This window comes from Camarhynchus parvulus, chromosome 5, assembly GCF_901933205.1.
Source record: "Camarhynchus parvulus chromosome 5, STF_HiC, whole genome shotgun sequence".
Lineage (NCBI taxonomy): Eukaryota > Metazoa > Chordata > Aves > Passeriformes > Thraupidae > Camarhynchus > Camarhynchus parvulus.
The window spans coordinates 56,065,359-56,093,015 of record NC_044575.1 but is presented as its reverse complement, the minus strand read 5'-3'; the positions used below and the strand labels follow the sequence as shown (position 1 = coordinate 56,093,015).

Genomic DNA, 27,657 nt, shown 5'->3' with positions numbered 1-27,657 from the left:
CCCTGCCACTGAGTTAGCACAGGGCATGAAACACTAGAGAGCACGGAAGTACCAAAACACATTTATTATAAGAGAATAAAGTTTTAATTTTTTGTAGTAGCAATTTCAATTGATCCCATAATGAGAAGAAAAGGTGACTGCAGGAAGCAAGGCTCCCAAAATAAAGCTGCAACTCAATGGGAACACAGCTCTGCTCCTTATAACTCAAGGGGTAAAACAGAGACACTCCAATATTCCTTACACAAACTAAGGTAGTCACCATAGCTCTGGTCTTCAACTCAGTACCTTCTCTTCTGAACAATCTTGGCTGGTACAGAGACGTTTTGAGGCTGGTTTTGCTGGAAAAGGTTAGAAAAAGTAAGTTATTTAATGTACATAAACAGACTGACCTACCACAAGCTCTGGAAAAGGGAGCTCTGTTAAGGGATTTAACAGGAAGAGATGAGAGTTAAAATCAGGATTAACAGTCACAAATGAAAACTCTTAGAGCAATAATGGGGGGGTCTTTACTGAAAGCCAAAAAAGACTTTGCAAAAACCTGTATGGAGCTACATTTCAGTGCAACCTGACAACAGCATAAAAATAAGTTTAATGGCATTAAAGCTTTATAAAAACCTCCTTTACTCTATCCAGTTCATGTGACTGCAGATGGGAACCTCCCTCTGCTCCCTTTGTCATGGAGTGCAAAGCCCAAGATCATTGAAACCAACCAGTTTCTTAAATGAACAATTATAAACAAAAAAACCCCCACAAAACAACCAAGTTCAGCACTGAAGATCTCTAAGGATATCTATGTCTCAGTGAAACTCAATCAGGTACAGAACCTGATTCTGCTGATGTGGTGACTCCAGACCTCACGGAGTGTGTGTGAGCATAAGGAGAAGGTCAGAGCTGGGAGCAGTCCCTTGGGAGTGCACTCATCTGGGCAAAAACGCAGCTCCAGTTCGGAAGGGCTGAGCTATCAGGGACGTGTGCTTGGCATGAGATCACAGAGCCACTGAATATCCTGCACTGGAAGGGCCCACAGGGATCACTGAGTCCCCATCCTCCCTCAGCCTCACCCTGAGGCATAAAGGTCTGGTTTATGGCCTGTGGGGTGATCCTGTCCAGTCCACCATTTTTCTGGGGAGGCTCATGCTGGGATCAGAGGAGCAGGCTGCTGTTAGCACAGTGAGGAAGCCCTGCAGCTGCTGCACACGTGCAGGCCCTCAGTCCTGCCAGCCACCTCCGCGCTCAGCGCCACAGCCACGCCACTGTCACACACCCGGAGTGGCCCACGGGGCTGAGCAGGTGGGACCAGCCCGAGGCAGCACAAGGTGCAGCCTGAAATCCCAATGCCACATGGGAGGTTTGCTCCATACCTTCATCAGGGCAGGGCCTCTTGTAGAGCACGTCTGCTGGGATCTGGAAACTGAGGCACAGCATCTCCTTGTTGGGTGCCACGTTCCTGACCAGGAAAGTGGAGCAGCGCCCAGCCAAGGAGGTTCCCAGCACGGCTTCTGCTCTCTCCTGAATGTCTCTGGCTGGGTCGCTGTGTTTGGAGAAACCGTAGCAGTGCACAGTGGGAAGGCCAGCAGGGCTGCAGGGCTCCCCCACCAAGAGATGCCTGAAAACATCCAGGAACTCCACAGCCAGAGCTGGCAGATTCATCACTATGTGGAATGCAGTTTTCTGCTCTTCCCCCAGGAGCGGGAGCTCTTTGCTGAGCTCCTCCCTCACAGGCCCCCACAGGAAGGCCCTGCCATCCATGTTGAACGCCTTCACCTTGGTGTGCACTTTGTTGAGCTGGCAGTTGTGCAGCAGCCAGGAGTAGGAGTCGGGGTTGAGGTCGTTGGCAAACACTCGGCACTGCCTCTTGGCCGCCGGGATGGCGAAAGGGCCGATGCCAGCAAAGACATCAAAGAGAACATCGCCGGCCCTGAGCAGCCCCACAATGCGGCTGTGCTCGGTGGACAGGCGCGGGTTCCAGTACACCTTGGAGAAGTCCAGTTCGTAGGAAATGTTATTTTCTTTGACCTGGAAGTCCAAAACATTTGGTTAAGCCTCTGTGTTCAAGTGCCAGGCAGATTTGAGCATTATCACTAATTAAGAAAATTAAAAACCAAGGAAGGTGTCTTATCGAAAGGTAACATTGAATCAGCATTGTCCTGCTGGTAGCAGACATGAATCTTAAATAAACAGATCAGCTAAGGAATCAAATAAAACAGATCAACTCATGAGAAACAGCCACGTCCCCAGTGTCAATCCTGATAGCTGGCATTATGCAGGTCTCAATCACCAGGTGGAAATAAAGCAGCAACTTAAAATTACCCTACAAAAATCTGAGGGTTTTCAAGAGCTTTGTGGCTGGCTGACAACTCCTTTATTGAAAGCAGACCTTGGAAAGATGCCTCAAGCCCTCCTTTGTGAAGTGCACACAGTAAATAAGTGTCTGAGAATGATAGGCCCAAGAACAGGAACCGTCAGCCAAATTCAAAGCCACTGGGAGCCAGTTCTGCAGCTTGAAAAATACTGTATTTCATCTCCCAAGGTGACAGAGTCTGGAAGCTGATCCAAACCCAAGCTCTGGGATGACCACTATCTCAAGAACAGACCTGAAAAGGAATAGTATTTATTCAGATGAGAATGGGATGCAAGCTAATACTCTCTTTGCACCAGCATGTGGAATGTTCTGATTCCAAAGCAACTTGGGATCCAGATCTCCACATCGTTTGCTTTGCCAGCAAGAAACACCCTGAAGTGTCTCTGCACTCCTGGATGCAGCTCCCTGCTGTGCCAGGTGTGTGGTGACACCATCTGCATAACATTCAATTGTCACTGCTGCCTTGACAATCCAGTGGCCTTCTCTCTGCATGAACAAGATGTTCCACCAAGCTATTCAACTTTTTATTTGGTAATCTCCTGTTTTCTCCTTTGAAAGTATAAAGCTGCTAACAGATAAGAGAAAATATTTCTGTGGAAGCAGAGGCCAAGTTTCCACTTACTGACAAGAAACCCTATGTGAAGAACACTTGGCAGTTACACAGTGATTGCACCTGATAAATGTCAGAGCAGAGGAGACAGGAGGTTTGTCTTGCTGCTGACAGGAGAGGAAAAAGGCAAAGGCAAAATGTTGCCTAAGCTCCAAAGTTGGTGAGATAGAAATTTCTGTACCAGCCACGGTACCAGGCTTGGTGAAATTAGGAAACTAGATTTTCTTAGATCAAATCCATGTCATTAAATCTAGGCTGTAAATTTGAAGAATACATGCCTTCCTGATCCCTGTGGCTGAGTTTACCTGTGGCAGACCAGGACAAAGGCATGCAGCAGTAACAGCCAACCCTGAGGCTCAGACAGGTGTCAGGAAGGGCACTGTGCACAGGAATGGTCTCAGCAGCATCCCTGCATCACATCTTTCCAGAAGATTCCTTTGGGTTTTAGCACATTAAATTGAAAACACCAGGGGGGAAAGGCCTGTACCTTGGTCACCAGGTTGTTCTCTCCAGCAAGCACTTCCATTTCAAAATTCCTGTATGTGCTGTCGATAATGTTGGTTTTATTCACTACACAGGTGACTCCTGGATTCTTGTCCATTATAACCTGGCCTGAAAGAGAGGGTGGGAGATAATTATGGTAAAGGGACCAGGACCTTTCAATGTTCTACAACAGCCACAACAAACCTGCTGTTTACAGGTAAATTAACACAAGTAAGAGTGTGTTGGAACAACCTCCCTGTAATGACTCAGGGCTGCAGCTGTGCCCTGTCCAAGGCACACACTTCAGCTCAGGGCAGTGAGAGCACCACAGTGTGAGAACTGAGCCCCTCAGTACAGTAACTTTTTAACAATATACAAAGAGGAGCTGTTTCACCTACCAATCAGGTGTCTGTAGGGCAGCTGGTGATCCCTGAGATTCAAGTGAGCAATGTGGCCAACACGGCTGAAGCCAGAGGTGACCTCCTGGCCCTCGGGAAGGACGGCTCGCAGGATCTCCTCCGACTTGAAATTCTCATAGCTCAGCTCCAGGTGGTACTTGCACACCTCAGCAGGGACATCGAGCTCTTTCAGGACCTGCTGCTCTGACTCTCCTAATGAGAATTCCGGTACTTTATGAGGATCCAGGATAACAAATCTGCTGTCCTCATCCTCTGGGTCCTCCAGCACCCGCTTGAGGCCGGGGCGCTGCAGTACTGATTGTTTCAGGGACTTCAGCACTCTATGCACAATTTCTTTCTTGACTTTAAGAGCTGGAACAACCAGAGTCCTTTTGAAAGCCTCTCTGTTGAGCAGTGTCATCCCACGCACTCCAGGATGTGGCAAATACAGTTCTGGATTAGTTTCATCCTCCACAGTTTTGGGCATTGTGAATAAAGTATTTTTTTTAACTACTACAAAGAGCCCAGGTATTGTGCCAGAACGTTGTGCCAATAGCATCCAAACTGCTGGAAATGATGTATTTGATGCAGCTGTTCTAAAATGATTAGTTTTCAGTAGTTTGGCATGGTATCCCAATCTCCACAAAGTCCTAGAAGAGAAATTATTCATTTTATAGACATTATGTAATCATTCCATTTAAAAGGCTGCAAATCACATGGATTTGCTGTTCTCTTAAACCAGAATTTCCATCTGTACCAAACAATCCACAATAGTTTAGTAAAGCTCTTTATTATGAAATATATGCTGCAAATTTGTTATTTTGCAAATGTACTTTTAGACTCAAATGTTAACTGACTTCAAGCGGCGAGATAATCCCCTCCTGCCAAAAAACAATGACCTCTCTTTGTTCTAATAAATGTGATATTAATCTCAGTAAGCCAAATGGAAATATTTCTACTGTCCTGATCCTACTCCTGTTGGATCCCTCCTGTGTCTGGTAAAATGCATTACCAAGCAGTCGTTGCTAGAAAACAGTTATTAGCAACAGTGCATCATCACTCTTTGGTGATTTCTGCCTCCCATGCCCCAGTGTAAGGAGTTCCATGCTCTGTAAGATCTTTGCTCCATGAGGTGCATGCCAGAAAGGTCATTAATTAAATGCAGTGTCCACCATAAGGTCCAGAGGAGCATCACTAGTGTCTGCTCCTGCCACTGAGCCCCAATTCATCCGAGGTATGGAAACCTGAAAAGTGGCTTCACACTTCTCTAAATGGTTTCCTCCACTAGAGACAGATCAAAAGGGCCAAATTTTCTGCCTTGGCACTGGCTGCTCCAAGGCAGGAGCCAATGGTTTGGCTCCTGGAGGTGCTGGAGGCTGGCATTCCTCCTGACTTTTTAAAAAGCTTGTTTTGAGAGAGAGGCTCTGCAGGGAAATTGGTTCTCCTGCGTGCCTCCCTCAGCCCTGCCCCTCTCCAGGGTAACAACAGCCTGTGTGCTCTGTCCTTCACAACTCTGCCGTGCCAAACCCTGCCGAGGCTGCTCCTGCTCCCATCCCCGGCCCGCCCCAATCCCAGCTCCTCTCCGTACACCCCCCAGGCCGCCCTTCCCCTGAGCCGAGCTTCTGGCCGAGCACAGCTCCTTCGAAAGGCACACGGCATTGTTCACCCTGTGCACACGAGAAATCCCCCACCCATGCAAAGGCCTCAGCATCCCCGTGCTTCTCCTGGGGGTGGAAATGGATGGTGTGGGTCTCAGAGAATCGAATCAGCTGGGAAAGGTCTCTGGGATCATCGATTCGAACTGTGACCGAGCACCACCATGGCACGGGGTGCCTCGCCCCATCTTTCCTTAAAACACCTCCAGGACAGTGACTCCCCCACTTTGCCGGACATCGTTCCCATGTCTGATCACCTTTTCTGTGACCAAATTCTTTCTAATATCCAAACTAAGCCTTCTCTGGCGCAACTTGGAGCCATGCCCTCTCATCCTGTCGCTTCTCGGTACTGCATTAAACCCACAAGACAGAGCCGCCCGCAACGCTGGATCTGGCGGGAGACCACAGCCGCCGCCTTCCCGAGGCGCCCATGGAGAGACATCAACCCTTCCCTCAGCACACGATCCGAGATTATCCCGTTCTCCCTTCGGGGAATTCTCTCCCCTCAGGGAATTCTCTCCCCCCGCCTCCCCCGCCCTCACCTCATGCCGGGCCCCGCGCGCCGCGCGCGCGCGCGTCATCGCCGCTGCGCCGGGCTGGGCGGGGCCGGGCGGTGACCACGCCCACAAAGCCCCGCCCCTCACGTCCCATCAGCGGGGCGGGCGCGGGGTGCAACGGCCCCGCCCCTCGCTCGTGGCCACGCCCACCACACGGCCACGCCCGCGGTTAGCCCCGCCCCCGGCGCTCCCCTCAGAGGCGCTCGGCGGGCGCGGGGGGCGATGGCGGCGGCGCCGCCTTGGGGGTCCGGGTGCGTCCGGCCCCTGCCCGCCCGCGGCTGGTACCTGTCCGCCCGCGAGCGGCGGGAGGAGGACGACGAGGAGCAGGAGGAGGACCGGGAGACCGCCCCGCTGCTGCCGCCGCCGCCGGGCAGCGTGCGTGTGAGGGGCGGCGGGGAGGGAGCGCCCTGAGGCGGCTGCCCTGGGCGCTGAGGGGGAGCGCGGGTTCAAAGGGCGGCGGGACGGGGCTGTGAGGAGCAGCTCTGCGGTGACAGTACCGGGGAGGGAAGAATCACCTGGAGGAGGGGGGGATGAGCCTCTGGTGCCATGGCTGCTCCTGATCCCTTCGCTTCCCTGCCTGCTGAGCGCTGGAAGCGCTGCCTGGGCCCTGCTGGAGCAGGCAGGGACAGCCTGATCCCAGCCCTGAATCCCGCTGTGCTCGTTCTGCGCTCTGCCCCCGCTGTGCTCGAACCTTGTGGGCGTCTTGGGATGCTCGCGGCATCGAGTGTGCGCAAGGATTTGCGTCGTTCTAGAATGAGAAGTGAGATTTTAGATTAAAGAAGGAGAAGTTGACTGTTGCCTCCTCCCTTGAATTTCATTTTAGGAAAGATCAAAAGACGTTTTCACTAATTGTGCTTTTTTATTTCTTTTTCACAGAGTTCTTCAAGTCATGGTTCTTCCTTTGCTTTCTCAGTGTTTAACTTAATGAATGCAATCATGGGCAGTGGGATACTTGGCTTATCCTATGCCATGGCCAACACAGGGATCATGGGGTTTAGGTAAGTTTTCAGTTTTTATATATGCTCGTTTTTAAACTCCCATTGTAGGTATGAATTAAACAAACAAACAAAAAATAGATACTGAGACTCCTGTGCAAATCTGAGGAAGAAATAAATAGCTTGTGCCTTTCAGAATTTCTGATTAAGATCTTCCCCTTTTTGATTTAGTCATTCAGATCTGACCTAATATAAGCCCTACCCAGATGTTGCATTAAATTGCCACAGGGTGGCAATTTCTTGGCCATTACTCCTGATAGATTGATATTTTCCTTTCAAAACCCTGATCTCCTTTAGCTCCAGGAATGGGCCTTGTGGAATGGGATGGATATGTGGCTGAAAACTCTGAATCAACTCGTGCTTTTGTTTGCACTTTTGCTTCTTGCAAATGCTGACCTGTGGATAATGGGGCCAAAGTCACTGGAATTGTCACTTTGTCCATTTCCTAAGCGTTGGTTTCTCTTCACTGGGGGATGTGTATTTTTGTATAAGTGCACACTCAAACTCCCATGGTTATGGCCATTCTGTAATCCACACATCAGGATAACTTGGCAAGTATTGGGAAAATCAGAAACCACGTGAACCATAGTCAGCAGATAAAAGCCATAAAATGAGGAAATGTTGTAGCTTAGTTCTTGCAAGAGTAGCATTCTTAAAGCTTGAAAGTGCATTGTACTGTAAAAGTGCTTAATTGTGAATATTTTGTGGTTTTTAGTATCTTGCTGCTGCTTGTTGCCAGCCTTGCTTCTTACTCTGTGTTTCTCCTGCTCAGTATGTGCACTCAGACTGGTAAGTGCAAAGGATTTATCTAACAGTGAGCTCTGAAACATTTCCTCAGTTTTATCATTGAGACATGACACAGTATAAAGATTGCAGTTAACAGTGGTGTCTGATTGACTGACCTTGAAATACTTAGTGTTTTAACAATTAATATCTGCCATTTAAAAACAGGATTTTGAGTCTTTTTATGCAAAGCCAATGCCAAACTGACTGGTTTCTAAATTTTAATTTTTTTTTCCAAATACCTCTCTTATCTTTCCAGAGAGATCCTGTATTTCTGCAGCAAAATTATTTTGGTGCTGGCTGAACCTCACTACTTCAGTGTCTGCTTTTGCTTTCAGTGAATGCCTAAGAGCAATAAAATAGCAGCCTTTCATTCTCCTAGGAGTAGTACATATGTTTTTGTCCATGGTTTGAAATGGATACCTTTCAGGTTTTTCAATCATATTGGATTATCATTATTCTTGTGGTGCTTTATAGATGCAGCTTATAGAGCATTTTTGATGCTGAATGAGAAGTCATGGTGCAGCTCTTGGGAAGTGCACTGCTTTGAGACAGTTCAAACAATCCAATCTAATACCTGCAGTCAAATCTGCTCCTGTTTTAATTCCTGCTTCTTTTAATTGCTACTGAAACAACTGAGTCTTTCCTTGACTTGTGCTACACAAAGATCATGTTACAGCAGGAAGTTTCCCTGCTTATTGTTTCCCTCTCATCTGTTTTCCTCTCTTTTCAAAGGTGGTGGGAGAAAGCTTCTTTCCTCCTTGGCTTTGTTTTCTTTAGCTGCCTTTGGTCTCTCAGATGATTGCTTCCTGATTCTTCCTGGATGTTCTGCTCCTGTCTCCACCTGTTGAGTGATCTTCATGCATTCTTAAAAAACACCCCTCAGAGGTAGGGTTACTTTTATGGTTGGTATTGTTGGCTGCTTGATGATTTGGGATTAAAGGTTTGGTAATTTTTTCCTCCTTTTGGAGTGCTGCTTATTAGAAAGGAATCAGAACCTGAAACACGAATCTAGAGAGGTACATGAGAAGCAAAAAAAAAGGGGAGATTCAGGTAATTTTAATGGCCTTTTAAACCTCTTCCTTCAGGCTGAAAAGTTCTGTATTTTATAGGCATTAAGTGGCATTAAGCTGTTGTCTAGTAAAAAAAAAGAGATTCTTGCAAAAGAATTGTGATGAGGGGGAGAACTAAGGGTTTAAGTTTATTGAAGTAAGAAGAGTTTGGATGTTCTGAACTCAGAGGCCTGATATGAATGAAGGGTTTAACTCCTCAGTTCTTGTCCAAAGGCAAGAGTCCACCTCAGGAAAGCATTTTTGAATGCAGCTGCATTTTTGAAATGCAGCTGAAGTGTCAGGATGAAGAATTCCTCTAGTCTGAAACTAATAATTAGTTATCACCTAATGCTGGCAGGTAGGACTTGCACCAGAATTGTGTCTGGATAACTTTGCTGGATTTATCACCTTTTGTGTTCTGATTTTTTAAAACAAGATTTGAGATTATATTTCCTATAATTCCTGTCAGCTATTGAAGTAATTAAATGTTAGCTAGCATTCCAAGGTTTTCCTTGGAACACTGTCTTTAAAAAGTGGGAAATACAACCTTTGTACCTTGATAAAGTAAAATCTCTGTACATGTTTGATTCCAAAGTACTTAATTAAAACTTTTTCTTTAAAAAAAATCTATATTCATTTGTAAACAGTGTTAGAGTATTAAACTTAATCCATGGGAAAAATTAGAGGGAAATTTTAGTATTTTTATATTAAAAACAAGCTAGAAAAAATTAAAAGGTGGTCAAGAGAAACTGTTTAAAGTGTTTTTTAAACTATATTATTTAGGAAAGAGGTGACCTATAAAACACCTTCTGAAAAGAAAGCACTAATACTAATTCAATTTTAAACAGAGGCCAGGATTTATTAAGCACAAGTATTTTAGTTGCAGTTCAAAAATAAAGAAATGTCTTCAGTTACTCATTTATATTGGTCTGGACTTTGACAAAATCAAGTGATTTGTGTAGACCAAAAGGCTTAGCAAAAAAAATATTGTCAAGTGTTGAGTTGAGATTAGTTTAGTCAGTGTTTGTCCTGGTGTTAATTCAGTATGACCTGTGTTGTTTTGGGCTGATAAGGGCTAAGATTACTCTGTAAAGCAGGGAATTGGGAATTTAAGTGGGATGCACTTTGAAGTTTTGTGGCTGTTTTTTCTTTTCATTTTAGGAGTCAGTCACAAATATTGCTGGTACTGTACTTGCCCCTTCACATATAAAGGGATAATTTCCATGGAGTGTTAATAACATGATAAAAAATAAGCTAATCAGGTAGAACTTACTTATCTTTATATAAATTGCACTAAATATTTTGTTCCATATATTCTTGAAATTTCAGAAGTAATGTGATCAAGTAGCAGGGCTTCCCAGTGTTTACAGGACTAAACTGATTACAGAAACAGTTAATACAGAAAATACTCCAAGGTTTCATATTGCTCTTTTGGAATTGTGTGGAAAATTTTGTTCTCTTGGCTCATAACTCCTCATACATGTGTGCTGTATATTTATTACCATGTGGTAAAAACAACTTGCTCTTAAATATGTTTACTATTTTACTGATTTTTTTTAATGGCAATGAAGATGGTTACCTAAAATGCTTTTTTTTAGTAGTTTAGTAATGATTAGCTACTTTATAAATGGAAATTAGGAAAAACACAGGGTAAAATCTAGTGAGACATGTTTTTTGTTGAATTATATTTGTTAGAGACAGTTCCAAGTTTATGCTGGGCACTGATTCTGGCTCATTTAGTTTTGTTATTTCATTTATATTGTGATAGTGTGCTGGTGTCTGTAGTAGAGCAGAATGGGATACACTGCCCTTGAGAAAACCATATGAGAACATTCATGAAGTTCTGTTGGGTTTAGTTTCTGTTTGTTTTGTTTTGTTCTGTTCCCCTCTGGGGCACTGATCTAATTGTGTGCAGAACTTCAATGAAATAAAACCACCTAAGCTTGGGCAGGTGTGAGGCTCCAGTGCTGCCATCTGATCTGTGTGAGGTGCCTGTGTCTCCCATCCCTTGTGTCATTTACAGAGGATGGGGCTTCTCTCAGGTGTGAAAAGCTCAGCTTGCACAGCTGGGCACTCAATTAAACTGTGACAGGAGCAGGGTTGTACCAAACAGAACCAAGGAAGAGAAACCAACAACAGAATTATGTGGGTTTGAGATTAATTTTACCCTCTGAAGCTTTCACAGGTGTTTTATTATATCCCAAGAAATGAGTGGTGTTTCTCAGAAAACTTTCATCTTTTTGATACTGCTTGAGTTTCTAATAACAAAATACTTAGTTAACAATGAGAGGCTTTAATATGACATCTCTCTCTCTGAGAAGGGATTGTTTTGAGTTATAATAGAAGTGAGCTTCAGCTAAAACCCAGCAAAATTATACAGGAAACCACAGGCTGTTTTCATGTAGTTATGTAAGTGGGGTGCAGGTAAGGGCAGGATTTTTGTTTTGCTTTGGGTTTTCTTTTGGGTTTTTTTAATAATAGGTTTCAACTAAAGAAGGTGTTTACCTTCAGCTCTCTTGAAAATAGATAGGGCCTAGTTCTTAAAAGCGGGAAAGATGGTAATATTTATATTTGTAGAAAGATGAAAATGTATCTTCTCTTGTCATCCTAATTTAAAAAACCCCGCTGTTTTAAGAAATAAAATACAGAAATGCCTTATATCTAATTGCTAATGCTAATTTCATAATCCTTCACCCACAAAGAAAATCTTTGGGAGAAGGCAATTTGCTATTAATGTACTAGTGTCATATTTTAAATACTGAAACTGCAAATACTAAATTGAGTTTCTGAAGAGTCTCTAAATTTTGAGAATAAAGCTGTGTTTTGTAGCAGGAGTACAGGTGAATATAAAAGCTATTTTGTAAGTAAAAAAAGCTATGAAATATTCTTTTATTTCTGAATTTCATTAATATAAAAAGGGGGGAAAGGGGCCAAAAATAGAGCTTTCAGTCTTTTCAAGTTAGAGATATTTTAGCTCTTTTCTTTTTTTCCCTTACCAACAGCTGTCACTTCTTATGAAGACCTTGGCCTTTTTGCATTTGGATCAACTGGAAGGGTGAGTATTCATTTTTACCTGTTTTTCTTCTTGGTCTCATGCTTCTGATATGCAAATGTTCTTTGCATAGTGAAGAGATGTAAATGAAATTAATAGTATATTACTAACATCATAGTATGCTGAAAAATCCCTTACAGCCTGAAGCTTTTCACTTGGTTTCAGTTTGTGTGTCTGCTCTGTGGAAGCCCAACTTCAGTTCAATTTACACTCCTGAAATGCAAGATTTTGTGCTGCTTTCCTGTCAGGGTGTTCACTTTCAGTTGTCTGTACAAATCTGCTCACTGAAATTGTCAGGTTGGCTCAAGGTTTAGATTTGATACAGTCCTGCCTCTGTTGTCAAAGTGTTAAGAGACAGGGAAGTGGTGGATTTGCTGTTGGTGTTTCAGCATTTTATAGGGATCTGAGATAAGGGATGGCTTTTCATGTCATTTCCACTATAGGAACAGCTAAGAGTACACAGGATGCATGTTAGTTTCCTTTTGCTTAATAAGCTCTTCACATGAATGTTTCTTACTTGTTTTATCTCATAATTATAAAAAACCCACCAAACCAACAAACAAAAGCAACCAAACAAAACCACCATCAAACATAACCATTTCTAATACAAGAGTAATCAAAATGTTAACTAATATTTTAACTAATTATTTTAAATATTAACTATTATTTTTTGGTAGTGTGTTTTGAATCTCTCTTTCCCAGTAGTGATGTTACTGCCTGTGAATACAGCACATTTAATGTGAATTTGTTAATTTGTGAATTCTGGGCTCTGTGTTCCAGTTATACCTTACTGAAAACAGGTTTTTTACCACATGAGTGTGATTTTAATGTTTTACTGAAACAATGCAAACCTTTTAAAATTAGTCTGCCTTAACAGGCTAGAGATTGCTTTCTTTTATCTGAATGTCAGTGAGAATTAAGCCTGAGCTATCAGGTGTTTGTAAGGCTTCCATTAGCATTAATAAGCACATGAGTGTAGTCTGAGGATCAATATTTATTGACCAAATTAACAAGTGATCAACCTCAAGAGATAATAAACCTTGATAATAGCAAGGAATAAGACATAGTTGTTTTTTACAGGAGCTGTTCTGTACACATTAACCATGAGCCATTACTTGAAAAAGTTATAGAAATGTGGAGCTTAAGAAGAAACCAAAATGTGACTTACCGTGCCTTTTCCCTGAAGAAGGGCTGAACATACATAAACCATTCTTGGCACTAATCTGTTATTTAAAAGCTTAAGTGAAGGAGGTTTCAAAGCTTCACATCATAGTCAACATGTGTATTTTTTTTAAATTGTTCTTAATATACTGTTTCATTATTTGCAGTTTAAGTAATCCATGCTGAAAATTATCTGGCCTTTTATTTTCAGTGTGCATGGAGAGCACTGGAATATTTCTATGTTGGGAAGCTGTTCTTTTGATAAAATAATCAAAGTTCACCAAGTTTTCCTGGTGAACTGATGTTTTCTGGAGCAGTTTTCTTTGTCACTTGAAACATCTTTGATATTTATACACTTTTGTTAAAATTTGCCTGCTTTGCTTTGCTGTTTCTGAGAGTGTTTTATCAGACTGTTTTCTCTTTGCAATCCAGTAACTCTTAAGTCATGTATTTGAGGTCTGCTTCCTGAATGCCTTGCTTTTAACTGATCTTGTTGATTTTTAGGCTTTTCTACTTCACCACCACCATTCTGAATTCTCATCTGTCCCTGAATAGTTCTCACTTCAGTCAGGCACAGATGACATTTTTTTGTTTGTTTTTTTTTTTCTCTGCAGCAGTGCTCAGTTCTCCCTCACCCATAGGGGAAGATACTGCCAGGCCAGTGCAGAACCTTGCTTTAACTGGCAGCTTAGTTTGAGTAAACTCTGGTTAACTACTCTTGAAGTATAGCAATTACTCAACCTGGTGATTTCCTTTCAAATGTATTTTTCTGAGATTTGTAAGAATGGAAATATTCTGCTGGTGGAAGATTGCTGATTCTCCCTTTCCAAAGGTGTGAACTATTTGTTTCCATCTATGGCAAATTCCAAGATAGCTTTTTTTTTTTCTTCCTCTCCTTGCTGAGTTTCAAACTGACTTTGAATTAGTGTAAAATCTGAAATAATTTTTTTCAAAAAGCCAAATTTGTATTTCTTCTCATTACCGTAGCTTAATTTTTTTCCAAGTTGACTTAATGGCAGTGCTTATTTAGGAAATGTCCTATATCAAGAAGAGCAGTGGGCAGAAAGAAAACTGAAGCTCATGATCATGGTATTTTAGAGCTAAACTAAAAGAAAACAGTGGAAAAACTTTATAGCCACTTTTAGGGTTTTTTTCAGTAGGAAATTAATTTTTTTTTATTCAGACAAGTTTTTTATTAGCCTGTGATCATTTTTGCTTCCATATCAGTCTAGTATGAATAACCACAAGTGCTAAGGAAAAGTCTATCTGGTTTACAAGTTTAAAAAAACAATTACATTCCTGACAGTCAAAAATATTCAGGAATAAGGAAGTACTGTACAAATCTCTGCTGTCTGTCTTCTCAGAGATAAATGATAATTTTCATTTGTATTCACCTGATATCAGTTAGAATGCACTTATGTTTTCAGTGATTTAAAAACCTCTTGTGCACAACAGGCTTCACTGTATGATAACTCTTGCTTTGTCTCAGAATAAAAATGTGATATTTTCAGGAAGAATTTTTGTTTCCATGTTCATTTTAGATTGTGTTGGTTTCCATGTGTTAAACTCCTCTCTAAGGAGAAGATTCCTTTCCTTTCAGGACTTGTTATCACTGCTACATCTGGTGTGTTTAAGATAATACACATGTGGTTTATGCCTGCTGTAGACATATGATTTTAGTTATCCTTCTTACCCTTTCTAAAGAAATCAATTTTTTATAGGTCCTTGTTGCAACTACAATAATTATCCAGAATATTGGAGGTAAGAGACTTCATATGCTCAATATTAAATCTGTGACAGGCTTCAAAGCTCCACCAGCACCAAAGGCAATAATTAAAGTGTTTTTAAGAAACTGATTAAAAGGACAGAAAACTTAAGAGAAAGGCTTTTGTGATGGTGCTGAGCAGAAGGGCTGTAGTTGTGGGATAGATGGGGGAATTTTGGGGGTTGGATTCTCTGTTGCTGCATCCCAGGATGTGGAGCACATCCCTTAGAGCTGCACTGCTCATTGAGAGGAGCTCAGGAAGCAGCATCTCCTCTCTGCCCTTCTGTACATTTGGATCTGGGAGCTGCATTTTATCAGATCATGTGGTTTGGGTTTTGCTGTTGGAACCTGCTTGTGCATTTTAGTGATTTGTGCAGCAAGTGAATGTTTACTTAGCTATGATGTTTCATATGTTTTGCATTAATGGGAACTTTCTTTTTTTAGCTCAATAACTTGTTTTTTTACAAGTTTACCTTCCTGACTTACATCATGTGGGCTGTCCCCTTCCACTGTTGCTTATTTTGTCTTCCTTGGTACATGGCATAATAAAATAACACTCCCTGCTTTTGTACTTGAACTCTTCCTCAGGTATGCTCACATACTTGACAGTCACTAAGTATTTAGAAATTCTTTGTCTGAAAGTAGAACAGTTCGAAGTCTAATAGAACAATTTTAATTTTTCTTTTGTTGTGAATGTTTTGGATTCTTTCTTTTAAATGAGGGAATTATCTGAAAGCTCCCTCCTCTGTTCCCTACCACCAAGCAGATGTTGTTCAATACATCAACAGAAGGAAACAGCATTCCAGTGCTCTTCTTCTTTCCTTTAAGATTACCTGTCAAGTCCAGATAATTCAATGATTGCTGTTTTTTGTCACTGGCTAAGCACCTAGAACTAGACAAAGTAACTGTGTTTTCATTATAAATTTGGAATATTTTCTTATACAAAAAGTTCCAATATAACAAAAGCTGCCCAAATGAAATGGGTATAAAAATCCAAGCATTAATTTTAGACAGGAGTGACCATAGCAATCCCAAGATTAAGGACTATTTATTCATACAGGTTTTAGAGGATGTTCTATAGCAACGAACAAATCTTTTCATTTCCTTTCCCATTTGAGTGCACCTCTAAATAAACAGTACAAGAGAAGGAGGGATACACAGAGCAGGCTCTGGAGATTCTGGCATCACGTACAAGACTGTTGTCAAAGGAAATATGACTCTTATTTCTTCCTCATCACAGTTCATAACTTCCTCTGTGCCATTTTAATAAAATTCAGCTCAGTAACTCTGGAGCCCCAACCCAGTGCATGGTGGATGCTGCAGTCCAAGTCCTCCATGTCAGGACCAGCTCTGAAGGTGACTGTGTTGCAGGCTGACAGGCTCCTAAAAAATATCAGATATGAAAAATTCTCTTTACTTCTCACACAGCTTTGACTCTTAAAGAACTGCATGGAAAGAAAAGAATTTTTCTTGTCTTTCTGGTCCTTCTGCAGATTTTACATGGCAGAACTGTGGAGTGCAGTTTGTCCTGACTGGGATCTGTGCTGGGATTAAGTGTAAAACCTGGGCTCTGCCTGTCCTGCTGCTTTGCTGTGTTCCCCTCTTTCTGTTTGTCTGTCTGGCTGAAGGAACCAGGAGCCCTGTTGGGCAGACATCCAGACTCTGTCAACATCTTTGATTTCAGAGGAAGGCTAAAAATAAAATTGTTTTGTGTTACCTCTTCCATCATCAGACCTGGGTGTGTTGCATCACGCGGTATCTTATTTCAGAAGTGATTAGAGAGCATGAGATAATGAAAGATGGCTTGTGATTAAGCAACTTTACCAGGGTTATTGTCACTATCTGCATCTAGTCTGGGCTTTTTTTAAAGTTTGCTCTGATCCCTTCTAAAAATAGCCTGAGTGCAGAAATGTTTTACATTAATTTGTGGTGGAGAAAGCACTTTAGTAATAATTTTAATAGTTATGCTTTCAAATTCGTCATCTTCGTGGTTTTTTAAAAGAAAGCTTAATGTGCAAATTTGAATTTGACATTCTAATTGCATATACTCAGGGATTTGTGTAGATAGGGGAATTGATTTTTTCTATTACCAGGGTACCCAAGGGAAAAAAAAAAACATTTTTGTACTGCAGGAAAGCACTGATTGGTCAAATTAAGGTTCAGGTTTTCAACTACATTGTTTGGAATTTTAACATGCATCTCTGATATGAGTTCAACTTTTCCTGCAGATTTTTAATTGTGCCTTGGAAGGCATTTAATTAATCCATGTAACACAAATCAAATCTATTAAAATACCCAGATTAATTAAGGATGCACCAGGATACTGAGTCGACTTTTCAATATCCAAATGTAAATTAGAATAACTTTAATACCCTAATTCAAAAGAGTATAAAATATGAGCTTAGGGGGACTAAACTTGGAGAACATTTGCCTTGCTTCCCTTATAATGAGTTTGTTCTTGTAAATAGGTATTTGTTAATGAAGGATAACAAAAGAATGAATGGGATGGCCAGTGCTACTAATTTTTACATTCCATTTCTCAGTTTTTTGACCCAATCCAGCAGCCCTTTAATGTAACCAGTCACGTGAACTGCCTTGTTCCTGGCAGGGCTGCTTGGCGTGTGGGTGCAAAGGGCACATGGAAAAGGGAAATGTCAAACTGCACTTCCCAGGCTGCTCAGGTTTGTTCATCTGCTCCTCCCAACCCTTTCCTGTCACACACAGCTTCCTCTGCAGCGATCCTCCTTATGGCCATTTCTCATCTGCTCTGTAGGAGAGGATCTCCAAGGCTCCCAGATGGTGTCAGGTGCCCTCAGAGAAGGGAGAGAGCCCTTGAGGAATTGCAGGCACAGAAGGAAGGAGGGAGGCTGCTGTGGAAATGCTGAGTTCCATGGCTCTGCTGGCTCTTCATGTCATCCTTCCCAGGAGCAGCTGGACTTGGATGCATTCCCTGCTATTGTTCAATGGTGTTGTGCTTCTAGGAAGTGATGGATGAGGCACAGTGGGCCAGAGCTGTGGCTGGGAATCACACAGCCCTTCCCTCTCCCCACCAGGGAAGTTTTGGGAGATTCCCAGGTGCTTTCTGAAGGGAGGAAGGAGGACAGCAATTTCTCCTTTTAGATTGTCCTTTCTGTGGATGGGACTGAAAAGAATGACAGTCCACAGCCATGTACCCAAGAGAAAATCTTTAGGACTCCTAAAGCATGTGAAATAAAGCTAGAGAAGGGCTGATTTTTAGCAAGGCTGGTGGAAAAATGGAGACAAACACAATAAAGTATTGCACAAGAGCAGCTCTCAGCCTGTTGCCAGCACTAACAAATGCCAGCACTGAGCTTAGCAGGAAGCATGTGCAGTTTTGCAGCATGCTTCCAGGCTGGGGCTGCCATCAGCTGAAGGTCACTGCTGCTGAGATATGGTCTGGTGGCTGTGATGCACACAAACATCAGTCCAGACTGCTGAGAACAGGAGTTTAGTAATTTAAAAATTTATTTACAGTGGGATGAAGTGCTGCAGTACAACCTGCAGTACCACCATGTAGCTTAGGTGGTCTCTGTAAGGATTTTTGCAATATATATTTTATTCAGTTTCTTCAGAGAACCTGCCTTGGCTTGTCCCCAGGTTGCCATTGCAGTCATTCTTTGGAACTAAACTTTCCAGACAGCTATCTTACTTTTACAAATTATTTGTTTTCTTATATAAATACGGTTTAATTCAATGTAATTTCTATAAATGGTGCTTTTTGATTTTTTTGTTTCCAATTGTCCTCAAAGGTACACACTTTTCTTCTTTGTAAGAATCAGTGATAAGGAAAAAAAGCTCATTCTGTGTGCCTGGAGTGATTTTTATCCCCAGCACTGCCTGAATGCTGCAGTCAGTGACTGGGAGTGACAGGATTCCTTCCAATGGGTGATGCTGCTCTGTAGATTTTATGGCCTGTTAATAGAGTCAAGGTGACAGACAATACACAGAGACCCTGCTGCGAGTGTAAGACACCCTAAATAAGTATTTACAATCGCGTGCTTCGTATTTTTCAAGCTTCCCGGAATCAATGGAGAGGCGTAGCCGCTATGCACGGCAGAAATTTCAAAGAAGCAGCACCACCCTCTGCTGGCCTGGGCTGCCTTCCCGGGAGAGCTGCCGGCAGCGCGGCGCCTCGGGAGCCTCCAGCTTCTCCTGCTGGCTTCCACATCCCCTCCCCGTTGTTTTTCTGAGGTAAACAGTGAAATATTTAATTTAGCTCCATCCCGTGTAAATATATAAAAATACATATCATCATGCTTTCTGTGAGTGCCTGCTTAGAGGTGCTGTGCAGAAACTAATAAACGCTTCTTTTTATCAAGCTAAGTGGGCATTTTATTTTTTAACTGCAAATTATTTTATTTTTTTCTCCCCCCCCCAATTGATCCATTCTGCAGTTTAGTTCTAAACGTGTTTGCAAAATTTCTTTCAAATTCAAATAAAGCAAATATTTTTTCAGACTGAGGGGGCGAGGATGGGAATAACCTTTGTGCAATCAGTGAGAACAATACTCCAGAAACTTTGAAAATCAATGGACAGTGCAAATCATGGAGGAATAAAATAAAATAAAATACAGCTTCTTTCATGCTGAGACCTGCATCCTTAATACCTTAAGAAATTACTGAGCTTCCTTTAAGTATGGGAAATCTAATTCTGTTTTCAAACAAACTCAAATGTTTGTTTTCACAGCACGGTTTACTTTTGACCTGAAAGCCTAATTATCCTGACTGATTCAAAGTGAGGATTTCCAGTGCAGAGCTGCCTTAATTAAGGGCAGGTTTGTCAGCTCCTGTACTAATTTAACAATTGGTGACCCATGCTCCTGTGTTTTCCTATGGCAGTGAATGGAAGGTTCTTGGAAGGTTTGATATTGTAAAAAAGTATTAAGCTTTCTTGAAATAATAGAAAAAAAATAAATGACAGAAATACCAGCCTGCAGCTGTACTACAGAATGGAATATGTGATGAGCTATGTAGGACACTTTTCTATTCTTTTAGCATAAATGTACACCTATAACTAAGGAAGTTTTACCAAAATAAATCTGCTGCCTGTGTGTTCTGTGTACAATAAGAAGGATTTTTTGTTTGTTTTTGAACATTGCCATAGGTAAGTTCCTGACTAATTCAGGTAAAAGCTAAAGATAGAAGAAAAAGGAAGCAGGGGAACAGAAATTCGTCAGGATGAGTCTCCATAATAGAAGGACAAGCAAAGAAATTGACAACCTGTTTGAGTTCTTGGAATTTCTCTGTATGAACAAGGATTACATCTTCTGTCACACACTCCATTCTACATCTGTATTTAAAACCAAAGAAATTATCCCAACATTGTTTTTTAAAGCTTCCACTAAGGACATATTAAAACCAGTAACTCCCTCTCTTCTCCTGGGGGAAGTTTGGAGGGGAGCTTGTTTCCATCTTTGCACAGTGCTTAAAAATGCAAGACATTTACAGGGCTCTGATACCATCATCTACAGTGGCAGATGAGGAGAAGCTAACCAGAAGAGTGAGTCCATTCAATGAAATGATTTAAAGGGATTTATCACCATAAATTCTGTATTTACTTATAAGTTTATTGTACATTCTGTGACATCCTTGCTGTGGACTTTAGCACTTGATCTCTTTTTGGGTAGGATAATAAGAAAAAGTTACACTTTTTTCTTTTAACCAAACAGCCACCCACATATTTTAAATTTGGGCTACCTCAGAAGAGGTATTTTGAGGACTATTTAAAAAACGGCCTTTTCTCTAGCAACTGTTTTTTCAGATAGGGATGCATTTGGTCAGTGTTAAGCAATATTGGCAGCACAGCACAGACATTCTGAATAATGTATGTATGCTGTGTGTATTTATAGAGTCACAGCTCATGCTGGCACTGCAGGTTGTAGTAATGGAAGTGTAAAGCAATTACTGTATATTTTAATAAACTTTCTGTTTTTTCTGTCAGAGAGCTAATATCAAGTTTTGAGATCATGGCAAAGTGATAGGTATTTTAAGAGCAATATTTCTTTCTGCTTTCAACACAGTGTAAGTGTACAGAATAATAAACTAATAACATAATTATGATTTCTGCTGAGTTCTGGTGTGTCAAGGCCTGTAGGGGAGTTCAGAACTGTTCTCCATCAAGTAGCTCTAGGTGTATACTGAAAATGACCTCAAATTAACATAATACATGCAAATTCAGAACCTGAAAATTAGGAAGTGACCATGTGAAGGTTGCTGACATAGTTCTGGTTTAGCCCTTGTGGCATCCCCCTCTTGCTGCAGCCTCAGACCAGGCCATTGCAGAGGGTTTGTTCTGCAGGAAAGCTGTGTCCCTCAGTGCTGAATGGGTGTCTCATGTCAGTATTTCAGGGTAAATCAGAGCACAAGGATGTTGTGCTTTTTGTTGTGTTCTCTTGTGTCACAGCTCAGCCTGTGACTGTGTAATCTCTTCCTTCTTGGCACATCAAGGCTGCCAAGGGGAGCTGAGGTTTCATTTGTACAACACAACCTGAGTCAGGGAAGTGAGGTACAGATTGTTATTTGGGGCAAAGGATACCTGGCTTTTTGTCTGTCTCATTCTATGCTCTCAGTTCCTCAAGTAGAAAAAGACTGTCACATTGTTTTAGCTTTTCTTGGTTTAGTTTCATCTTTAAAAAAACAAACAAACCAACCATGTTCTTTGCTCATTCTGTAGTGTGTTGCAGAGTTACACAGTGGTTCGTGTCTTCATGCCAAGTAAAGCTACAAGGAGTTATTTCTCCTGAGAAGAATTAAAACTGTGTTTGCAAATGAACTAAAAGCAGAATTTGGCTTTTTTAACTGTATTAATTATGGGCATTCTGCTCAGATTCATGCACAAGATGTTTAAACAAAAACCAACAGCCTGATGCTTAAATGAAATAATTTTTACCTAGGATTCCAATATCAGGATATAAATAAAATTATTTAATATTCCTTATTCATCTTGTAGTACAAACAAGAGAATATAAAAAATCCTGCTATGTGAGATTGTTTTCCATATGCCCAGAGGAAGGAAGAAAGATGCACACAAATGTTCAGCATGCACAAGTTTCTTGGTGCAGGACTGGCTCCCTCCTTAGGCGTGGAATTCAGTGAAATAGGACTCCTCTCAAAAACAGAGTGAGCAACAAAGGATAAGTGATCCAGTGATTAGCCAGAGGCTAATAGGAATGCAAGGGCAGAGTGACAGATTGCATATTGGAGGAAATCTGATCTGGAAATTAATTTGAAGGTTTCTGCAGTGGAGACTGCAAAAGAACTAGTTTTGAAAGCTTTCTGAAGGACATAAATATATGAAAATTCTGACTTGCTTGTGTGTAAAGTATTGTATCATACAGGAGAGAAGGCTAATGGTTAAATAAGGCTGAATTGCAATTTAGAGGAATTTTCCTTTCCTCTTCTCCCACTTAGTTTTTAAAAAATTAGAATTAATTATGCAGCTGCCTGCAACTTAGCATGAAAAATTGGGTTAATTTACTTACAAATTTAGTGAATTAGAAATATGCATGCTGTAATTTTCTCTGGTTGAACCTACACTCTGTTGTAGGAGAGTAAATCAGAACAGCAGATAAATACCTCAGCACACACAGCCAACAGCTACATGTCACTAAATATACATAAATATTGGGAAAAACCAGAGCTTTTAATTATGAAGAAGTGAGTGTTATTATTTAGTGACTTACCAAATGGTTTTAATTTAACCTTGTGGTAGGTAGATGTCACTTTGTGTTAATAGAATTCTCTTTCTTTATTGGGACCACCTTACCCTTTCTTCAAAATTTAACAGTGACTGCTGTAGTACAGCAGTGTCTGGGTCCACACATCTTTTCTTTCAGATTCAAAAAATTACTTAAATAAAAAATCCCACACAAACTTATTCAAATATCAGCTTATGAAGGTTTGCCTTTTCAAAATGTAATGTTTCAATTTTAAAGCATGAATAAATACACCATGGTAAAATTCTAAAGAATTACTAAATGCAGAACAGTAAAATTTGAGTACAACAGATGAGTTTTTGTCAGGGATTGAATGTAACTAAGCTTTTACTGACACCATACTAACATGACTTGCTGCTGCAGGAGGGAAATTAGTTTCACTTAGGCTTTGACGCTTGTTGAAGCTGTTTGTAAAGCTTGATTTTTTGAGTAATTCTCTGCTGGTTACCTAAAAAAGCAACATGAAGAGTATGTGAAGGAATCAGACTAGTATAAATTGGGATTTGAAAACCCTCTCATTCATTCCTTTGATCACTGTATTTAGTGAAGGAGAAAAGTGGCACTGTGAAGGAGCTTTTGGATTGCTTTCTGCTGAATAGAATTAGAAACACTTAATTTCAAGTCAATAATCCTGTAAGAGTAGCTAATAATTTCTCTTCTGCTTCACAGTTCCTGTACAGTTCTGCACTTGATATTATTGTTGGGATTTTGTTGGTGATGAATTTGTCATGAGAAGCAGGAATCTGTCACTGATAATCCTCTTAGCTCTAAGGACCAAACCTTGCAGTATATAAAAAATCCCTTTCGAGTCCTATACTTGTGTTTGGATTTCTGTCTTGTATTTATTTAGTACAACAGCAATTGAACAACTATGAAAACTGATTCTTTAAAAAACCCTATTGTATTGAGAGAAATATTGTTTACTCTCATCATGAATAATGTCTCTTAAAGAGGAGGGAGGAGTGCTGCAGCCTTACGGTCTGTCTCTAGCCTGTAGGTCTATATTCCTAGGTAGAAAGGCAAGACTATATATTACATTATTTTGCCTTTTAGTCCTTTGGATTATGTTTTCCTTGTTTCAAGACTCACACTGTAAGAGTCTCTTTGGAGGCATTAGCTGACATCAGTGCAGTACTTGCAGCTATTTTTAAAGGAAGTATATGAGAAAATAAATTCTGGTTCTGGTGCCGCGGTGTCTCAGGGAGCTGAGATGTTCCAGGCACAGCCCTGCTGGTCCAGCCCTGCTGGCTGAGATGCTGCTGTTCCCCTGCTAAATCTGTCCTGCTTCTGTTTGCAGCCATGTCATCTTATCTGTTAATTGTCAAGTCTGAACTTCCTGGGGCTGTTGCTGGGCTTTTGAGTGGAGCTGAGAGCGGGTAAGGAAAAATGCTTCGTGCATTCTGTGTGCATTCTGTCTTGAAGAAAAAAGGGGTCCAGCCCTGCTGAAAGTGATGGTTGCTGACACTTCTCTGATCTCACAGTTGAATTTAAATAGTCATTTACATGAGTTGTTGGAATATGAAATGTATTTGGCAAGTGCAGGTCTTTTGCAGCACACACACACAGAGCATGATTCTTTCCTCATGGCGATTTCCCATCCTACGACCTTAAAGTCAGTGGCAAAACTCCCATCTACAGGAATCTCCTTCCTGTAATACTGTAAAAGGGGAAGCATGAAGGTGCTGGGAGGAAGAGGAGAAGAAAGATTTCCACTGCTGTCATGTTATCACTTCACATAATTCAAAATCACAGTACAAAAAATGACAGACATTTATATGGAAATATTTTGTTGTCTCACTCTAGTAATTGGACTTGGCTTGGGAAAAATGCCAGGTTTCCAGACTTGGTTTATAATTCCTAAACTTGGCTCCCAGTAAAGAAGTTATTTTTTGCAGTTGAGCTGTAAAGTTGTTTGTATGGAGTGTGTCCCTCACATTTCTATTGGAACTGTCACAAGAAATTGAAGGCAAACACTGCAGCTTCAGCACTGAAATATCTTGTTTGAGTTGTTCCATGCTCCTGTCATTCCTAACAGTGTATCTTGGAGTGCCTTACAGCTGTTTTTCCAAACTGCTATTTTCAGATGTTTTGAGCTCAAAACTTGCTCTGGATTGAAATGTGCTAAAATTGTCTCAAGGCTGTGTGATGCTTGTATTATTCCTGAATGTTTTGGGTGAATTTTAAGTGGGAAATCAGTTTGTTAAAAGGTACTTTAGTTGATTTTCTGTTTTATCATTTGCAACTTCTGGATTTTACAATGAGTTTGAAAAATTAATTATGGCTGTAATCTTGCTTTCTGTCTTTCTGCCCCCTGGGCCCTCACAGTTTTAGTGAGGTTTTTTGTCAGCTTTTTCTTTTTTTCTAAACTATTACATTTTATATGTGTATATGTGTGTATATTACATTTTATATCTATATTTTTAGTTTGCTAATGTATCTCTTCCAGCTGTGGTAGTTACCAGCTTTTCATTTGGGTGCTGTAACCTTCTTCTCCAAACTCATATTTCAGACTCTTCATACACAGTGGTGTTGAGCTGCTGCTGTATCTGCTGCATGTATTCCAATCTGTCTGACCCCAAATTTAGCATCTAACATCCCTTACTACTGGTTTTAATTTTATGTCAGCTCTGTTTATGCAAAGTGAATTTTCTTCCAGCAAAGATACACTTTGAAACAAGCAGCTTAAGAAAACTCCTGGTAGGTAGAACCTGGAGGTTCAACCTTGTGCTGCTCCAAGGGTTGTTCTGTCTGAAAAAAGCTCTGTGAAAACTTCTTCATTAAGGTGCCTATGGGATAATGCTGCCAACAGCTTTGTCCAGGTCCTACCTCAGATTCCTGGATGTGAGCACCCAGGTTACAGTGTTGAACTGTTCATTACAAATTACAGTTACCTGTTGTAATCCTCAGTGATCTGTCAGCTCTGCCAGCACCCCTGCTTCTTCCTTAGCTGAAGCTGCAGTTGGAGATGGGAATGAAGCTCTCAGCTTTGCATTTAGAAAGAGCTGAAATTGTCCATAGGAATCCCAACCACAGCTCCATGCTTAGGTGATTGGCAGCCTGGTCTCATCCAGTTTCTGCCTCTGTTAATTGGAGTTCTTGCATCAATCAATGTTTATTTAACACAAATTCCCTCCTCTAGTATTTGTCCAAGCAAATTGTTCAAGTGCAGTGGTCAAGCAGTATTCCAGGAACATGCACATATGTGTGCCCATGCTAGATCATAATCTTTTGTCTCTGTGTATTCTTTTGCAAATGTTAAGTGTACATTTTTACTAGCTGACCTTTTAAATGGTAGGAAATTGTTCAACAAAAATAGGTAATCAAATACCAAGCCTAAGAAGCAACTTATTCATACAAAGGGCATAAATATTGAATACTTTGAGTCACTTTTTTACCTGGACCACTTGTTTCCAGATGGGATTGCACAACTGTTCTGTGCTTGTTAAGTCATTATAGCATTTGATATGCTTTCATTTGGTGCAGAATTTATCTTAACTGGAGTTGGGATGTATCAGAAATGTCAGTTAAACTATCTGTGAAAGTATTTTATATGCATAAACCCTCCTGAGCTGTGCATTTGGGAAAACCATTTACAGAATGTTCTGTGCATTAAATTATTTTTATAGGTAGAGGTTAGCAGGTGTGCATGTGTTTGAAAGGCTCAGAGCCAGTCTAACACATCCTCATGTCTTTTTAAAAAACAAAACCATACAGTATGAACACTTATTAATATTGAGGGGAGATGTTTCTGTCTGCACAAGAAGAATTCCACATAGTTTTGATGACATGAGCATAGTTTCAAATGAGGATTGTGTTAAAAAGTTGTAATTTGTGAGCCCTCTGTTAACATTTAATGACCCTGTCAGAGGATGTGATTGATGCAATTAAGTTGTCTTGCTTGTGTGTTGTATAATTGATATGAACTGAGAGTAAGATCGTAATTTAGAACATATGAATATCTTGTTCTGTTGAATTCAGGAATGAAATTAAAGCGATTTATAAATGTCTGCTTTTAGTTAAAATAAGGGGGAGGGAGGAGAAACATCTGCATGCCAAAGCTTTTTCAGCAGAGTCAAGGATTTATATTCTGTATTTCATATTTTGAATGCTTTTATCATGTAGGATTAAATTTACAGATTAGATTGATTTTAAAGGCACTTTCAAAACATTTATTCTGCCTTTGGAAAATGAGTGTATTTTTACATCAGTACTTTGAGGAGAAAATGGACACATTTTCCAATAACCAGTCCCCTGTGGACTTTTTTGACGTCTTTTTAAGTATAAGAATTGGTATTCCTGAATGAAGCAGTGTACAAAATTACTTTTTCTCCTTCATTTCCTCACTGCTATTTTCCTCTCTGTCCCCACCCCCCACCAAATGGTTCTTCATTTACCATAAAGTAACCAAAATTATTTTCTGTCTGTTCTGCTGAGCTTGTGAACCTCAGTGGCAGCTGTGGGTTTGGAATCAGGAGATTTAAACTGAGGTCCCACATCTCCACGTAGTGCATGATCCTTATGTTCTCTGCCATGATGCTGTTCCTCTTAATCTGAACATCCACCAGACTGGAAAGAAAGAAAATGTTTTAAAAATATATGAATGATGAATAATAACAACATGAAGAATAAATGCTACAGCAAGAAGCTGTAAAAAAAAGCAAAGTTGCTTCTTCACTGTAGCAGTAGCAGAGCTAATAATACACTTCTTGAAGAATGATGTATTTTAACTCATTTTTAATACAGACATTGTCAGCTAATGGTTGCTTTGGGTTTGATACAGTGAACATGCCCTCAAACTTGAAATTTCTCTGTTCTTACATTACATCTTCTTTCCAAACAAGTGACTCAAGTGGCTGTCCATGCTGTACAGCAGTATTTAATATACCTGTATGATAATTCTTCTTTAACACAGGTGTTATGGTACTTCCCTCATGATAATTTGAGGTGCTGCCTGTTTATTAGGTGCTAACCATATCCTGGACTAAATAAACTGGAAGGTCAAAAGTCAAGGTGTTTATAGGTGGTAAAGTTGGAGGCTGATGTGCAAGA

At 40.8% G+C, this 27,657-nt stretch overlaps 2 protein-coding genes across 4 annotated transcripts in view; one reads left to right on the top strand and one right to left on the bottom strand.

The window, feature by feature from the left end:
* Positions 1-102: 102 nt before the first annotated feature.
* On the bottom strand, positions 103-6,111 carry TRMT5 (tRNA methyltransferase 5). 2 transcript variants are annotated; one of them, XM_030949201.1, is made up of 5 exons: positions 6,051-6,111; positions 3,854-4,503; positions 3,460-3,584; positions 1,362-2,016; positions 103-338 (listed from the first exon to the last, which is right to left on the bottom strand). In XM_030949201.1, the coding sequence occupies exons 1-5, from the start codon at positions 6,053-6,055 to the stop codon at positions 274-276; spliced, it is 1,500 nt and encodes a 499-aa protein (XP_030805061.1). In that variant the 5' UTR covers positions 6,056-6,111; the 3' UTR covers positions 103-273. The 2 variants fall into 2 exon arrangements, with proteins under 2 accessions (XP_030805061.1, XP_030805060.1); XM_030949200.1 differs by lacking the exon at positions 6,051-6,111 and having other exon boundaries at positions 3,854-4,612.
* A 144-nt stretch (positions 6,112-6,255) lies between these two features.
* Positions 6,256-27,657, top strand: part of SLC38A6 (solute carrier family 38 member 6) — a 35,643-nt gene continuing 14,241 nt past the window's right edge. The window contains exons 1-6 of one of the 2 annotated variants that reach the window (XM_030949203.1): positions 6,256-6,440; positions 6,942-7,063; positions 7,776-7,849; positions 11,898-11,950; positions 14,830-14,869; positions 23,906-23,984. In XM_030949203.1, the coding sequence (XP_030805063.1) occupies positions 6,288-6,440; positions 6,942-7,063; positions 7,776-7,849; positions 11,898-11,950; positions 14,830-14,869; positions 23,906-23,984 (521 nt within the window). In that variant the 5' untranslated portion in view covers positions 6,256-6,287. Of the gene's footprint in view, positions 6,447-6,941; positions 7,064-7,775; positions 7,850-11,897; positions 11,951-14,829; positions 14,870-23,905; positions 23,985-27,657 lie in introns of both variants that reach the window. The other variant, XM_030949202.1, reaches the window with a different exon arrangement.

Bases quoted from the DNA above. Each gene is read 5' to 3' on its own strand.
- TRMT5 (XM_030949200.1), bottom strand. From the start codon at position 4,523: ATGAATAATTTCTCTTCTAGGACTTTGTGGAGATTGGGATACCATGCC. The intron at 3,585-3,853 runs GTAGGTGAAACA...CCTCTCTTTCAG, and splicing joins GCCCTACAGACACCTGATTG to GCCAGGTTATAATGGACAAG. The intron at 2,017-3,459 runs GTACAGGCCTTT...TTGGACTTCCAG, and splicing joins AGAACAACCTGGTGACCAAG to GTCAAAGAAAATAACATTTC.